Source organism: Heptranchias perlo, chromosome 2 (assembly GCF_035084215.1).
Source record: "Heptranchias perlo isolate sHepPer1 chromosome 2, sHepPer1.hap1, whole genome shotgun sequence".
Lineage (NCBI taxonomy): Eukaryota > Metazoa > Chordata > Chondrichthyes > Hexanchiformes > Hexanchidae > Heptranchias > Heptranchias perlo.
The window spans coordinates 154,178,886-154,195,667 of NC_090326.1; the positions used below are offsets into that span (position 1 = coordinate 154,178,886).

A 16,782-nucleotide genomic window follows, 5' to 3' on the forward strand; every position below is an offset into this window, starting at 1 on the left:
ATGTAGCTTCTTGCTAAGGAATGCCTTATTCTGTGGAATTATGGACTCCCAAGATTCTACAGGTACCCGTTCTTGAATTAGTTGAGTTAAGTTGAGCCACTCACTGGACTAATCATTTTGACTGAAATAAATCTGTAGGTTCTTTTAATCACAGTGAGGTCGAGTCCAATTTATGCAATGAATGTGGATTCAGTAAAGCTTTTGGAAAAGAAATTCACATTTTAATGGTTGTAAAAACAAAGGGATATGGCTTTGTTGCCAAAGGGCCGGAGAGTGTTAAAAATGTAGGTTTCAAGCATGAACCTAAATGATGAGACAAGCTCATTTTAGAACTATAAAAGATATTGATGAGAGTAAATGAAGAAAACAAAGATAATGGGAAAAATATATTGGAATTTTTAAAAATTATAATGCTAAAATTTTATTATACTATGGAAATTCCATGTTTTCTCTTGTAGGAGTGTGGGAAAAGCTCCTAGAACCCATCGCTCGTCTCCGAAAAGATGCTGATATGCTAAAACTCTTCCCAGACTACCTTAAGGGAGATGACCTCTTTGGCCTGACTGTTTCTGCAGTCACAAGGATAGCGGAATCGGTATGTAGTTTATACAGTACACAAATGTTGAAGGCAATCAAAGCTTTAGAATGTGCCTCTGCTTCTATAGTAGCAATTTTGATCTTTTCTTAATAAAATAGAAGATTTGAATTTAATTTCTTTCTTGAAGAAAACTTGAATTTAGAAAAGCTCAACTTTTTGGTAGAAGGTCAATTGTTTTGTTTAAGCACTTTAAAAAGCTTGAGCACAATGCAGCTGATACTGTGTGTAGTACCGAGGGAGTACTACACTTTCGGGATGTGCTGCTCCACTATTAACCTCGTGAAAACGGCAGCTTGCCGTCAACAACCCCGCGAGTTTCAAGACATTGCTGCATTTGCGTATTACTTGCCAATTAAACTCGCCACAGTAAGTTAGGGCTGGGACTTATCATTAAAGGGTCCTTAGGCTGTTAAGATTTATGTTCCTGCAATGCCACTCAACCTCTCTGACCCAGAAAGGAATCAATTGAAACTGTGGAGTCTCATCCTACTGGAAGTAAATTTTTGATAGTATCGCAATAGGTACAGCACAGGAGGAGGCCATTCAGCCCATCGTGCCTGTTCTGGCTCTTTGAAAAAGCTATCCAATTAGTCCCATTCCCCTGCTCTTTCCCCATAGCCCTGTAAATTTTTCCCCTTCAAGTATTTATTCAATTCCCTTTTGAAAGTTACGATTGAATCTGCTTCCACCACCCTTTCAGGCAGTGCATTCCAGATCATTACAACTTGCTGCGTTAAAAAAAATGTTTCCGCGTGTCGCCTCTGTCTCTTTTGCCGATCACCTTAAATTTGTGTCCTCTGCTTACCGACCCTTCTGCTACTGGAAGCGGTTTCTCCTTATTTACTCTATCAAAACTGTTCATGATTTTGAACACCTCGATCAAATCTCCTCTTAACCTTCTCTGTTCTAAGGAGAACACCCCAGCTTTTCCAATCTCCCCACATAACTGAAGTCCCTCATCCCTGGCACCATTCTAGTAAATCTCTTCTGCACCTTCTCTAAGGCCTTGACATCCTTCCTAAAAACTGTGCTTGCCAAGAATTGAACACAATGCTCCAGCTGAAGCCTAACCAGTGTTTTATAAAGGTTTAGCATAACTTCCTTACTCTTGTACTGTGTGCCTCTATTAATAAAAACCAGGATCCTATATGCTTTTTTAACAGCCTTCTCAACTTGTCCTGCCACCTTCAAAGATTTGTGTACATACAACCCTAGGTCTCTGTTTAAAATTGTACCACATATTTTATATTGCCTCTCCTACCAAAATGTATCACTTCACCCTTCTCTGCATGAAATTTCATGTGCCATGTGTCTGCCCATTTCACCAGTCTGTCTATGTCCTCCTGAAGTCTGTTACTATCCTCCACATTGTTTACTACATTTCCGACTTTTGTGTCATCTGCGCACTTTGAGATTACACCCTCTATACCCGAATCCAGGTCATCCATATATATCAAAAAGAGCAGTGGTCCTTATACTGGCCCCTGGGGAACAACACAATATTCAATTTGGGTTCCGCCAGGACCACTCTACTCCAGACCTCATTACAGCCTTGGTCCGAACATGGACAAAAGAGCAGAATTCCAGAGGTGAGGTGAGAGTGACTGCCCTTGACATCAAGGCAGCATTTGACCGAGTGTGGTACCAAGGAACCCTATTAAAATTGAAATCAATGGGAATCGGGGAAAACTCTCCAGTGGCTGGAGTCATCCCAACTCTCTCCTTAGAGAGTTGGGATAAATGGTTCATTCTCGGACTGGCAACCAGTAGCCAGTGGTGTTCCGCAGGGGTCGGTGCTGGGTCCCCAACTCTTTACAATCTATATTAATGATTTGGAGGAGGGGACCGAGTGTAACATATCAAAGTTTGCAGATGATACAAAGGTGGGAGGGAAAGTAGAGAGTGAGGTGGACATAAAAAACCAACAAGGGGATATAGACAGGCTGGGTGAGTGGGCGGAGACTTGGCAGATGCAATACAATATTGGAAAATGTGAGGTTATGCACTTTGGCAGGAAAAATCAGAGAGCAAGTTATTATCTTAATGGCAAGAAACTGGAAAGTACTGCAGGACAAAGAGATCTGGGGGTCCTAGTGCAAGAAAATCAAAAAGTTAGTATGCAGGTGCAGCAGGTGATCAAGAAGGCCAACGGAATGTTGGCTTTTATTGCTAGGGGGATAGAATATAAAAACAAGGAGGTATTGCTGCAGTTATATAAGGTATTGGTGAGACCGCACCTGGAATACTGCATACAGTTTTGGTGTCCATACTTAAGAAAAGACATACTTGCTCTCGAGGCAGTACAAAGAAGGTTCACTCGGTTAATCCTGGGGATGAGGGGGCGGACATATGAGGAGAGGTTGAGTAGATTGGGACTCTACTCATTGGAGTTCAGAAGAATGAGAGGCGACCTTATTGAAACATATAAGATTGTGAAGGAGCTTGATCGGGTGGATGCGGTAAGGATGTTCCCAAGGATGGGTGAAACTAGAAGTAGGGGGCATAATCTTAGAATAAGGGGCTGCTCTTTCAAAACTGAGATGAGGAGAAACTTCTTCACTCAGAGGGTGGTAGGTCTGTGGAATTTGCTGCCCCAGGAAGCTGTGGAAGCTACATCATTAAATAAATTTAAAACAGAAATCCACAGTTTTCTAGAAGTAAAGGGAATTAGGGGTTACGGGGAGCGGGCAGAAAATTGGACATGAATTTAGATTTGAGGTTAGGATCAGATCAGCCATGATCTTATTGCATGGCGGAGCAGGCTTGAGGGGCCGATTGGCCTACTCCTGCTCCTATTTCTTATGTTCTTATACCTAGCACAAAGGAAGGTGGTAGTGGTTGTTGGAGGCAAATTATCTCAGCCCCAGGACATTGCTGCAGGAGTTCCTCAGGGCAGTGTCCTAGGCCCAACCATCTTCAGCTGCTTCATCAATGACCTTCCCTCCATCATAAGGTCAGAAATGGGGATGTTCACTGATGATTGCACAGTGTTCAGTTCCATTCGCAACTCCTCAGATAATGAAGCAATCCGAGCCCGCATGCAGCAAGAACTGGACAACATCCAGGCTTGGGCTCATAAGTGGCAAGTATCATTCGTACCAGGCAATGACCATCTCCAACAAGAGAGAGTCTAACCACCTCCCCTTGACATTCAATGGCATTACCATCGCCGAATCCCCCACCATCAACACCCTGGGGGTCACCATTGACCAGAAACTTAACTGGACCAGCCATATAAATACTGTGGCTACAAGAGCAGGTCAGAGGCTGGGTATTCTGCAGCAAGTGACTCAACTCCTGACTCCCCAGAGCCTTTCCACCATCTACAAGGCACAAGTCAGGTGTGTGATGGAATACTCTCCACTTACTTGGATGAGTGCAGCTCCAACAACACTCAAGAAGCTCGACACCATCCAGGACAAAGCAGCCCACTTGATTGGCACCCCATCCACCACCCTAAACATTCACTCCCTTCACTACCAGCGCACTGTGGCTGCAGTGTGTACCATCCACAGGATGCACTGCAGCAACTTGCCATGGCTTCTTCGACAGCACCTCCCAAACCCGCGACCTCTACCACCTAGAAGGACAAGAGCAGCAGGCACATGGGAACAACACCACCTGCACGTTCCCCTCCAAGTCACACACTATCCCGACTTGGAAATACATCGCCGTTCCTTCATTGTCGCTGGGTCAAAATCCTGGAACTCCCTTCCTAACAGCACTGTGGGAGAACCTTCACCACACGGACTGCAGTGGTTCAAGAAGGCGGCTCACCACCACCTTCTCAAGGGCAATTAGGGATGGGCAATAAATGCCGGCCTCGCCAGCGACGCCCACATCCCATGAACGAATAAAAAAAAACTTCCCTCTCGTCTAAAAAATAACCATTCACCACTACTCTATGCCTTCTGTCCCTAAGCCAATTTCGTATCCATGCTGCCACTGCTTCTTTAATCCCATGGGCTTTAATTTTGCTAACAAGTCTATTATGTGGCACTTTATCAAACACCTTTTGAAAGTCCATGTACACAACATCAACCGCACTACCCTCATCAACCCTCTCTGTTACTTCATCAAAGAACTCAATCAAAATTTTCCTTTAACAAATCCATACTGACTTTCATTTATTAGCGCATGTTAGAGATTTTTAAAATTTTCAATTTTTGAAATTTTTCTTTTTCCTTTGTCTCTTTTCTTTAATCTCTATCTAATCCAATCTTTCTTTTTCAATCCTTAAACCTCAGTGGTTAAGGAGATGGACTGTTGATCCTGTCGTTCACTAAGGTCCCAGATGCCCCCTTACCCTCACCACGTTGTTATCAGCTCACATTCCCAGCAATCGGCGTTGCAAAAAATTTTCGAGCTGAAGGGTGAGGGAAAATGTCTTAACTAATGGGGCACGTCGCGAGATGCCTCACTCTAGCAAATTCTGGGCCAACATTTTCAGTAAAAGACAACCAAGAAAATTGTGGAGGAATGATCTCAACCATGAGAAGAAAGCCTTCAATCTCCCATTCTAAAGATCCAACTACAGTATACATTAAAGTCATATGGTATGGCTGAAAATTGCACACTTGGTGTTCTGACCACAAATGATTGTGATAGAAGATAGATGTGTTTCCATTATTTTGCACTTTTCTTAAAGGGTTTTGTAATTTCAATTGCAGACTGAAATTATAGGTCTACAGCTAAAAGAAGAATTTTTTTTGATCACTGGTTATATTAAAGAGAAATTTGAGGTTTAAGATGTGAACTTCAAAATTTGTATTTGATTGGGTTTTCCACCTTTGATGACCTTGTCCCTATTAAAACCATTACTCTCTTTCACCCCGGCTGTTCCCCCTGGTATGGCCCTCATCTCCACTCCCTTAAGTCCAAGGGACACAGACTTAAACGTTTATGGCGGACAACTGGTTTAGCCATTCATCGCCAGTTCTGGCTGGATCACATAAAGCACTATCAGGTCCTGCTCTCCTCTGCTAAAACTACTTACTATTCCATATCCTGGAATGCAAAGATAATACCCGGCTTCTCTTCACTCCAAACCATCTTCTTAAACCCCTCCCCCCTCACCTCCAACAACGTCCGAGGAGCTTATGGACTTCTTTGTCACTAAAATTGAGACTACCTGTTCAGCTGCTTCCCTCCCTTTCCCTAGTCCACCAAGCCAAATTTCCCCTACGGTTCCCCCCTACCCTAGCCCTGAACTCGCATCTTTCTCTAGTTTCTCACCTATCTCCCCTCATGCCCTCCCCTCATCTTGTCCATGAGATGCACCTCCTGCACCCTCGACCCTATTCCCACCAAACCGCTGACCACCCAACTTCCCTTCCTGGCCCCTATGTTAGCTGATATTGTTAATGGTCCCCTCTCCTTCAAATCTGCCTTCATCACCCCCTCCTCAAAAAAAACCACCCCTAATCCCTCTGTTCTTCCAAACTACTGCCCCATCTCCAACCTCCCTTCCCTCTCCTACCTCCCCTCTCCTAAGTCCTTGAACATGTTGTCTCCTCCCAAATCCGTGCCCATCTTTCCCGCAACTCCATGTCTGAACCCCTCCAATCAGGTTTCCACCCCTGCCACTGCACTGAAATGGCCCTTCTAGAAGTCGCAAATGACATTCTATGTGACTGTGACCGTGGTAAACTATCCCTTCTCGGCCTTCTTGGCCTGTCTGCAGCCTGCGCGGTTGACCACACCATCCTCTTCCAATGCCTTTCTTCCGTCGTCCGGCTGGGTGGGACTGTGCTCACCTGATTCCATTCCTATCTATCCAGTCGTAGCCAGAGACTCACCTGCAATGGCTTCTCTTCCCACTCCAGCACCTTTTACCTCTGGAGTCCCCGAAGGATCAATCCTCGGCCCCCTCCTATTTTTCATCTACATGCTGCCCCTCGGCGACATCGTCCAAAAACACAATGCAGGTTCCACATGTACCCTGATGACACCCACCTCTACCTCACCACCACCTCTTTTGACCCCTCCATTGCCGTTGATTTTTCACACTGCTTGCCCGACATCCAGTACTGCATGAGCAGAAATTTCCTCCAACTAAATATCGGGAAGACCGAAGCCATTGTTTTCAGTCCCCACAACAAACTCCATTCTCTAGCTACCGACTCCATCCCTCTCCCTGACCACTGTCTGAGGCTGAACCAGACCGTTCGCAGCCATAACGTCCTATTTGATCCTGAGATGAGCTTCCGACCCCATATCCACCCCATCACCAAGGCCGCCTACTTCCATCTCCTTAACATCGCCCATCTCTGCTCCTGCCTCGGCTCATCTACTGCTGAAACCCTCACCCATGCCTTTGTTACCTCTAGACTTGACTATTCCAATGCTCTCCTGGCCAGCCTCCCATCTTCCACCCTCCATTAACTTGAGCTCATCCAAAACTCTGTTGCCCGTATCCTAACTCGCATCAAGTCCCGTTCACCGTTCACCCCTGTGCTCACTGACCTACGTTGGTTCCCGGTCCAGCAACGCCTCAATTTTTAAAATTCTCATCCTTGTTTTCAAATTCCTCCATGGCCTCGCCCCTCTGTAACCTCCTCCAGCCCAATCACCCTCCGAGATATCTGTGCTCCACCAATTCTGGCCTTGTGCACATCCCCGATTTTAATCGCTCCACCATTGGCAGTCGTGCCTTCAGCTGCCTAGGCCCTAAGCTCTGGAATTCCCTCCCTAAACCCCTCCGCCTCTCTACCTCGCTCTCCTTCTCTAAAACGCTGCTTAATACCTACCTCTTTGATCAAGCTTTTGATCACCTGTCCTAATATTTCCTTATGTGGCTCGGTGTCAAATACTGTTTGAGAACACTCCTGTGAAGCGCCTTGGGATGTTTTATTATGTTAAAGGCGCTATATAAATAATGTTGCTTTGTCAATTAAGACCATTTTCTTAAGCCTCGATTCAATCCTTGGTTTAAGTTCAATATATTTGATGGTTATTTTGTGGGGGGTTTTTGTAATAGAGATAACAGAAGTGTTCTACAATTGCTATTTGAGTGGGAATTGGCTGAGTTTGTGCAACTTATTGTTGATTTTGAATTGTTTTATTGTAGCTACCTGGAGTAGAGAACTGTGAAAACTACGTGTTTCGTTACGGTCGCAATCCACTGATGGAGCTTCCGCTTGCAATAAATCCTTCAGGCAGTGCCCGGTCCGAGCCCAAGATGAGTACCCATGTCAAGAGGTTTGTGTTAAGGTATTTTTGTTTTCGACTTCACATTGTACAGCCCAGGGTTGCAGATCGCATTGCTTGCTCTGTTCTGCTGTGCCATGTCTTCCCAACTGTTTACTAAGGGGTGCAACAACAAAATACAGATTATTGATGCATCTGTTTTGTTTGGTCTTTGCCAAAAATTTCATCGTTGTCAAATAATTTCTGCAATGGTTTTTCCTGTTTCCCTGTCTCTCATTGATATGTTACAGTTAGTAGTCAGCCATACATAGTGTATTTCCAACATAAAATCACACATTTAAACACAGAAAGAGCCTTTTTGGCTCATCCTGCCTGTGGTCACTGCAGGCTGCACACTGGAATCTAACTCTTGCCCTAATCCCCTGCACCTTGTAATGTGCTTCTTCACCCGTGGTTATCTAAATTCTTCATTAAGTGTTGTGAATAAATCAGCTTTAATGTATTCCATATTCTAATAACCTCTGGCTGTGGAAAATAAATTCTTCTAACTTTGCCCTTCAACAAACACAACACGATCCTCTGTCTAAATTTATATTCTGATAATAGCCCATACTTGGCCTGCATATGTAATTCTTCAATTTTTTTTAATCTAAATTGTTTTGTTTTTTTAAAATTGCTTTTCCTAAGTGGCACCTCACTTATAATCCCATTCAGAAGGACTGGTGAAACTGAGGGCTGAAGATATTGGCATTCTGACGATCCATAATCAGCCACCCCAGAGTGTCCTGAGTAAAGGGGAGGTGAAAGTTCTGAAGATTTCACTGTTGACCCCACCCACACTGGCCAAAGCACAGTCAGCATGATGGCAAAGTTGCATGTACCCCTTCCAAAATTGTGCAGGCTGTCACTAGGTTATTTTCATACAGGTTCCATTTTGACTATTGATTCCACTACACAAATGGAGATAGGATAGGATCAAGGAAGATATCTGCAGTTGAATAGCTGATCACTCCGATATCAAACCCTTCAGTGAAGAGATAGAGATAAAAATACCCTGAAGTGCACCCTGTGCCAAAAACTGCACTTATAATAAAGTTCCAGGTTTATTTATTTTTTTGAAGGAGAGAAAAAATTAGGGATAAAAAGAAAGGAATGACAATTTAATTGAAATGGCTGAAAACATTTGTGCATTATTGTAAACAGCCCCTTCTCTCCCTCAACAAAAAAAGTCAAACTGACAATTATAAAACATTATTAGTAAATTAATGGTTCCTAGCTGATTGTTGCACCCCTACTGCTTAGAAACCATGTCTTTGTAAGGCTGTGTATGTGTACTTGCTGGTTGAGTTGCTCAGCTTTGCCCATTACATGTGCTGTTTTCATTCTTTTCTGCTTCCCAAAAAAGAAAAATATTTCTGGCTGTTTACTTTTTTTATTCCTATTGACCAAAAGGAACTTCAGAATTTTTGTGTTTTCTCCCCCCTCTCTTTTCTCTTTGTGCCAAATCCTGCTAGGCCGCACACACTGAACAGTACCAGTACGTCCAAGTCTTTTCAGAGCACAGTTACGGGAGAGCTGAATGCACCTTATAGCAAGCAATTTGTTCATTCCAAATCCTCTCAATATCGCAAAATGAAGACCGAATGGAAGATTAATGTGTACCTGGCCCGTTCTCGGATCCAGGTCAGTGTTTTGTTAATGAAAACTGACAAGCTATTTTTAAAAATTAAAACAAAATACTGCAGCTAAGAGTTTACTGTGATTATAGTGCTTACAATGGTGCGGTCCATTGGAGCGGCAATGCATAGGGCCAAAAAGTGATGAGACGAGGGATCAGTCCTCCTCCTCATGGGGGAAGAGTTTGTAGGAATTTATCCTGAATTGTTTGTTTAATTTAAATAAAAACCTTCACAATATCTGTTGCCAGTTACCAAGGCAACATTAATCGTGCATTCTGTGTTGTTGCTTATTATGTTTTGTTTTTAAAAAAGAGCTTCCAGGTGCTGTGTCAGCAGTAACAATTGTATTCATATCAGGAAAGATCATGGATCTAAATTGATCTTCGCCAGTAACGTGAAACGGCAGCCTGTTTTTACACCCTGCCCGATTTTTCTTCTCCGTGCTAATTCAGTGCATTGTGATCGATGTAATTCTTCAAAGCCAAGTTTCAAAAATACAGTTTTGCCTTCTTGTCTCTTTGACTCCATGGATTGTTCAAGTAGATACTATTTGTAGTTTACTAAAAACATTACTGTAGTTCCTTACTGTTGGGCCTCATGACCAAAAATTCTGCTTTTTTTTTCTGTGAAGTCATAATTAGATAAGTTGCAAGAATGTTTTAACTGCCATGACTTTCTTTCAGGGTCTTGGTTTGTATGCTGCACGAGACATTGAGAAACATACCATGGTCATCGAATACATTGGAACAATCATCCGTAATGAAGTGGCTAACAGGCGGGAGAAACTTTACGAATCGCAGGTAACTATATGCATTTACTGTTCGTTGTTTTGGACCTTGTTTTGATGCAGCTCACACATGTCGACAGGTAAACGTGGAATAGAAAACAGCTATATAAATAGCTGTACGGTGTTAAATTTTATTAGGCGATAGCATTTTCTGTTTTCGGTGGGCATGATTGAAATTATTCATGCTTGCTCCTGTAGCTTGACAAAAAAAATCTATTCCAACCCTGCACGTTTGTTTTTTCATTTTTCCTTCATCCTGATCTCCAAACTCATCTTGTTTAAGATTCTTGCAGCCTGCAAAGAGAACTTTTAGCTCATCAGTCTGGATCTCCCCCTACCCTCCCCCTGAGTTGCAGCTCACACTGGGTTAGACATTAAATTCTTTAGATAGAGGTTCTCAAAGCGTTGTGTGGTGAAGGTTTAATCTACTTCAGGATTTTACACTCTGTCTAAATTACAGAGCGAGTTAACTGTTTTCAGGTAGAACGTTGGGGGGAAAACACTCTTTGCAGAGATATCACTGTGAAGGGTAGCCTTGATGATTATAAACAGCACCTAAAAATGCTTTAGTGCCATTCCTGGCCTGTTCCCATCCCTTCTGAAAAGCAAAAACCTCAGATGCTGGAAATCTCAAAAATAGGAAAGGATGGAAACACTTAGCAGGTCAGTCAGCGTCTATGGCGAGAACAGAAGAGTTCATGTTTCAGCTCTGACAAAGCGTCCACACCTGAAACGATAACGCATCTGTTCCCTCCACAGATGCTGAGCAACCTGCCGAGTGTTTCCAGCAGTTTCTGTATTTCTTTTTCTTTCCCAAGAGGTTCTGAAAACCATAACAAATTGCTGTTGTGGACAAAAAGATTGATTTGTGTCAAGAGAGGCAGGCAGAGTGAAGAACAGGGATGAGGCACAAAGGCAAATCCCCTTGCTTCTCTTACCACTCCGTAACAGTGAATTAGATCAAAAATGGTTCTGAAGAAAGAAAGAAAAGCAGTATATTTTTACTTGAGTTGTGTTTAAGTTGAGAGAATGATGGTTTCATGACTTTTGGCTTTGTGAGTTATGCTTAACAGTTTGGTATACTTTTATTTGGATTTAAAATTGGATGATGTTGGATTACTCCCCGTGGTTGTAATCTTTAGTTGCTTCTCATGACACTCTAGCCAAACTTTTGGAATAATTTCCATAAAGAAGACTTTTTTTCTGGAATTTTTGTAGTTATTTCTTGCATATCTGGTTTAATGTTCCTATGTGGCTACAGCACACAATTGTGTGGACTCCACTCCAGAATATAGTGTGATGTATTTGCTGCATAATCCCAATTATTTCAGTGAATTCAATTATACACAATACAGTAATTTAATCAATTAATTTTAATAAACAGAAAACCCTGCAGGACCCACTGACCTTCATGCCTGACGTGTGCTCCCACTAAACAAAGCTCTGCACAAATTTGTAAAATTATCCCTTATAGTTATTAGTCAACCATTTTTACATCTGTCCATCTATTTTGGCTAAGTGTTTTGTGAATAAAAATGAGTTTCCTTGTGACAGTAAATTTGGTTTCATTCTTCATCTTAACTATCAACTAACAGCAAAAAATACCCTTAAATCCACGTTATACACTGTGAATGAATTCTAACACCATTAATACAAATAAAAGCATGAGCCAAAGCTACCTTTTTATAAGCTGTCAAGTTGTCATTTTAAAATCAGCAAAGCTCTATATTCTGGAGTGGAGTCCACACAATCGTGTGTTGTAGCCTCACGGGTACATTAACCAGAAATGCAAGAAATAACTACGAAAATAATTCCAAAAAAAACGTTTTCTTTATGGCAATTAATCCAGTAATTTCACCATAATGCTATGAAGCCTGAAAATGCTCCAGTCTTCTATTCATGTCAGTATGGGTCTTAACTGAGACTGAAAGGCTTGTTGGACAGTATATATGAGCAGCAAGAACAAAATTTTCCCTCATATTGCAGAATTCTGTATGTTCTTGGGAAAGATCTGTCGAACTATATCAGTTGTATCGTAGGCCCACTTAAGTTAGGCAGACTTACATTTATATAATGTCTTATCACATCCCTCAGGTATCTCAAAGTCCAATGACTATACTTTGAAGTGCATTTACTGCTATGTAGTATGGTCATTCTGTGCCCATCAAAATCCCACATCAATGAGTTGAATAACCAGTCAATCTGTTTTTAGTGGTCCTGGGGAGGAGGGGAAATGTCGGCCAGTGCATGCATAGATTTCCATGCTCCTTTTGGAATACTGCCCTGGGATATTTAACATTCATCTGAAGCACTAGAACAAGCAGGTGACGTGATGACATCACCACTAATGTAGCACACCCTCAGTATTGTAAAGGAGTATCAACCTAGATTCAGTGGTCATGTTCTGGAGTGGTGCCTGTACCTATATTCTTTCAAATGAGAGGGGAGAAAGAGGGAGAGAGAAAGAAAAGTAGAAACTGAAGATGAGTGCTGCACTTCAACTATTATTGCTATCATCTTAAAAGTTCTCGCCACAAAGATTTAAAGGAAGTCTAGCTTCTAAGAAAACAACTTATACCCAACACAACACTCTACCAGTTGCCTGCACTGGAGGCAATGAATTAATTGTTTATTAATTCATCTGCACCTGGCAAACATTCCTAAGTGAATGTTTTTGACTTACAAAGAGCAGCCGTTAACTGCTTTGTGATTGTCACCAGCTTTATGTCATTGTATGATGCGACACTCGTTTATACTCCAAGCTTAAATGCATTGGAGTGACTCTGGTCTCAGTGGGAAACACAGGCAGACTTATCAAGGATAAGTGAAGATGAGCAAAGCGTTTGGTCCCTTCCTCCCATAGAACCAGACAGTTCTCCCCCTCACAACATCTAACTGCCTTTTGAAAGACTCCAGGGTTTTGCTTCAACTACCTTAACCAGAAGACCATTTATCACTCATTGCATGACTGCCATAAATCCTGAACTTGCTTTTTGCCTGTGCCCCTTTCTCCTGCAGTTGGGGTTTAACTTGAAATAGTGATAAGGGTTAACCTTTTTTTATTCCACGTAGAATCTTGTACCTTTTTTAAAAAAAAATCTATATAAAAAGAGGGAGCATTTTCTGTGTATTAAGTGCAATCCTGCACTGAGGTGAAAAATGAGAAATAAAACTTATTTTAAAAAAAAATAAAATGTCTAGATTTCCATGTAGTTTCATCCCAACAATGTGACATCGTAATCAGGTGACAAATGGCCGCTAACTATTTCTCCACAGCAATTACTGCCAGCTGTCAGTAAATGGTGAGTAACTTTGAAACTTGGTTTTCCTGTGCAGGTGGAAAAATGCAAATGAATCAACATTAGTAACTAGATAATGCAAGGATGCCGTCCTCATTAAATGGAAATGGGACTTGAGAATGGACTTTTTCTTCAAGTTGCAACATCTGTTGAGCTTCCCATTGTCTGCTGATAGTCCCCCATAATAGGAATAGCTCAAAAGGCTTTTTCTTGCTTTTGCAGATTTCTCACAGTAGTGAGCTTAGGGTGTAGTAGAAGTAATGCAGCAGAAGTATTTTAAGATAGTGTCTGTGTAATTCTCATCCTTGTTTCCAAATCCCTCCATGTCCTCACCCCTCCCTATCTCTGTAACCTCCTACAACCCTCCGAGATCTCTGCGCTCCTCTAATTCTGGCCTCTCGCGCATCCCCGATTTTAATCACTCCACCATTGATGGCCGTGCCTTCAGCTGCCTAGGCTCTAAGTTCTGGAATTCCCTCCCTAAATCCCTTTGACCAAGCTTTTGGTCACGTGTCCCAATATCTCCTTATGTGGCTCGGTGTCAAATTTTGTTTGATCGCTCCTGTGAAGCGCCTTGGGACATTTTACAACGTTAAAGGCGCTATATAAATGCAAGATGTTGTTGTTGTGTAAAACCTCAAGTAGCACTTACTCTTTCTTTCTTTATAGAACCGTGGAGTGTACATGTTTCGCATTGACAACGATCATGTTATTGATGCAACATTGACAGGAGGTCCTGCAAGGTGGGTGTTTTTGGGGAAAAAAAATCTGATCGAATCCTTCCCGCCCCCCCCCCCCCCCCCCCCCAATCTTGTACTTGAAACCAGAGATTCATGTCTTTGTTTCGTTATAGTGTTCGAATTGCTAACATTCTTCAGGGTATTTGGTGTGCAATACTTTGAGTGCTCTGAATGCATTTGTATGAGTTACCTATTTTCATTAAGAGATAGATGCTGCTCTTTCCTACGTTCCAGCCTTTTAAACGTCATATAGTATTTTACAATGGCGCCACTTACAAAGCACTAAATCACACAGCATTCTTGTGTTTGGCATATTATGGCCTTGAAGTAAAATTGCATGGTGTCTGTGACCTCTTCAAAACTGGAGGCAGTATTACTGAATTAAAAAAATTGAATCTTTTGTTTTACCAACATAAGGACAAGAAAAGGCCATTTGGCCCATCAAAGATCATCTCCTATGCTAACTCTCCTATAATAGCATCCAGCCCCATTTTGAATGTCCCTAATGTGATTGCTTCGACTGCCCACCTGGAAGATTGCCCCAAATATTTGTCACTCCTTGAGGATTGGGGAAGGCCAGTTCACAATCACTATTCTGAACATTGAAGCCAGTCCTAATTTAAAGGTAATCTGTAATGAATTTAATGCCAACCTGCTCCTTTGTAAGTGGAAATGCAATTAGTATTTGGTGAATGATCATTGGAAGAAGTTCTTGAAGCTTTCCTTGGAAACCACCTAACTCATGAGAGTGCCTGGTAACTGTGCAGAGACCAATTCCTAACCAATGTCAACTTTAAAGAGTCAATGATCTCATACCAAGTAAAAATAAGGCAGAGTATTGGGGCGTGCTATGCATGATGATTTTCTACATTTGTTCAATCTCAACATGTAAATATTCAAACAGGGCAACAACAAAAAAACAATAGTCACTGTCCTTTCAAGAATTTGTTCATGTCCTCTCTGCCCCACTGTGTATTCAGAACATCATTCTGCAAGTGTAGCTTTGTTCCTTTCATCAGGACGGGTCCCTTATGTTAGTACGACGACAAAAAGTTACTCTTATTCTTTTAGCAAATTAATTCAACTTTATGATTATTGGTCTTAATTTTTTTGAGTTTTTTACGCTTTAGGTTTTTGACTTGCCAAATGATCAACACTAATTTTCAGTTTTGTTATTTTTGCATTTCACTTGATCAGTTGGACCTTTAGTCAAGAGTGATGTTGGTCATTAATCTTGTTCATTTGTGCTCACCTTTGGTCATGCCAGTGACTGGTGTCCAGATCTGTACAGTTTGCCACAAATCTTTTCCAGTAGCCAACCCACTCGGATTGTCTACCAGCACTGCAGATTTCCAGAGATACACATCCTGCAACAGATTGTGATGAATGTCTGATTTGTCTAAAAGAAGTGCAGGGTTCACATGGCCTTTGATTCCATCTCATTAATCTGGCATTCTCCTATGTTGGCTCAGCATCAGTTGCATCACATTCTGCAGCAACTCAGAAGGCACTGGAGCAGAAATATCTGAAGCATCAATCTTCTGCTTCAGCAATATTGGCCAACATAGAAATCACAATAGCTCTTACAGTTGTGCTAGCGCAAGGCAGCGCCCAGCCTCTGAAGCTAGTCGATCCTGAAGCCAAGATGGAGTTTGTTTGTGTTTGTTTCCCCTATTTGTTCTGAAAAGAATCAAAACAGTAACCTCATCCGGCACCTGTTTCCACCACTACCATTCTGGTAAATTCCAGTCCTATCACATCCTGAGGGCGTGACCTCTGACCGATGTCTCTCTCAAATATTTCTTTGATTCCAGCCGCAGCCATGCAGTACCTTGGCTTACATAGAGCAAACCTGGTGCAGATCTGGTCTTTAACCTCTTCAGTGGCTGAGGGACAACTCCATTCCAGTGGCACCAACTAGTGCTAGTCAAACAGCTCCCTGGTTGCTAGATATTGAGAATACAAGGTGCTGCTCTGTGACTCGACCAAAGTAGGTATCTGTTAGGATTTTGAAATGACTGAACGAGCACCTTGGATTTTCTGAAAAAAGGACTTGAAGATAGAAGAAACATTCCCTTTGTAGCAGTACTAGTCATTTAATGACTAACACAAATTAGACTTAAAGTCCCATGCTCTGAATTGGGGGTTATTCCTAAATCTAAGGGATTTTCTAACGTTTTCTTCTTTCAGGGTTTGCCCTCCCAACATCGATGTGGACATGGCGCTTCTGTAAAAGAGCAGGGCCCCAGTGGTTTTACCTCATTGGGATGACAGCCTATTCATTTGTGTATATGTACCTCCAAAAATTCTAGTATGTGTAGAGTTGGTTTTCATTACTTTGATCACATGATTCTATTTAAATTCCACTTAGAAATTAGCATAGAAGTTCAGCCCACAGATAAAAAAATCTTTGTGATAAAAGAACCAGCCAGCTTGAACGTCCAGCCAATAAGATTATTGTGACCTGCCCTATATTCAGTTACTGGCTATGGGCACTGGGGCACTTTGAATTTTGTCTTTCATATTCATA

General features: G+C 42.0%; 1 protein-coding gene across 10 annotated transcripts in view; it reads left to right on the top strand.

The window, feature by feature from the left end:
• kmt2ca (lysine (K)-specific methyltransferase 2Ca) overlaps window positions 1-16,782 on the top strand; it is a 424,137-nt gene that overhangs the window by 398,326 nt on the left and 9,029 nt on the right. For 8 of the 10 annotated variants that reach the window (XM_068008355.1, XM_068008402.1, XM_068008375.1 and 5 more), the window contains 5 exons: window positions 459-595; window positions 7,668-7,810; window positions 9,262-9,430; window positions 10,110-10,226; window positions 14,182-14,255. In XM_068008355.1, coding sequence (XP_067864456.1) covers window positions 459-595; window positions 7,668-7,810; window positions 9,262-9,430; window positions 10,110-10,226; window positions 14,182-14,255 — 640 coding nt within the window. The remainder of the gene's footprint in view (window positions 1-458; window positions 596-7,667; window positions 7,811-9,261; window positions 9,431-10,109; window positions 10,227-14,181; window positions 14,256-16,782) is intronic. The other 2 variants (XM_068008384.1, XM_068008442.1) reach the window with 1 other exon arrangement.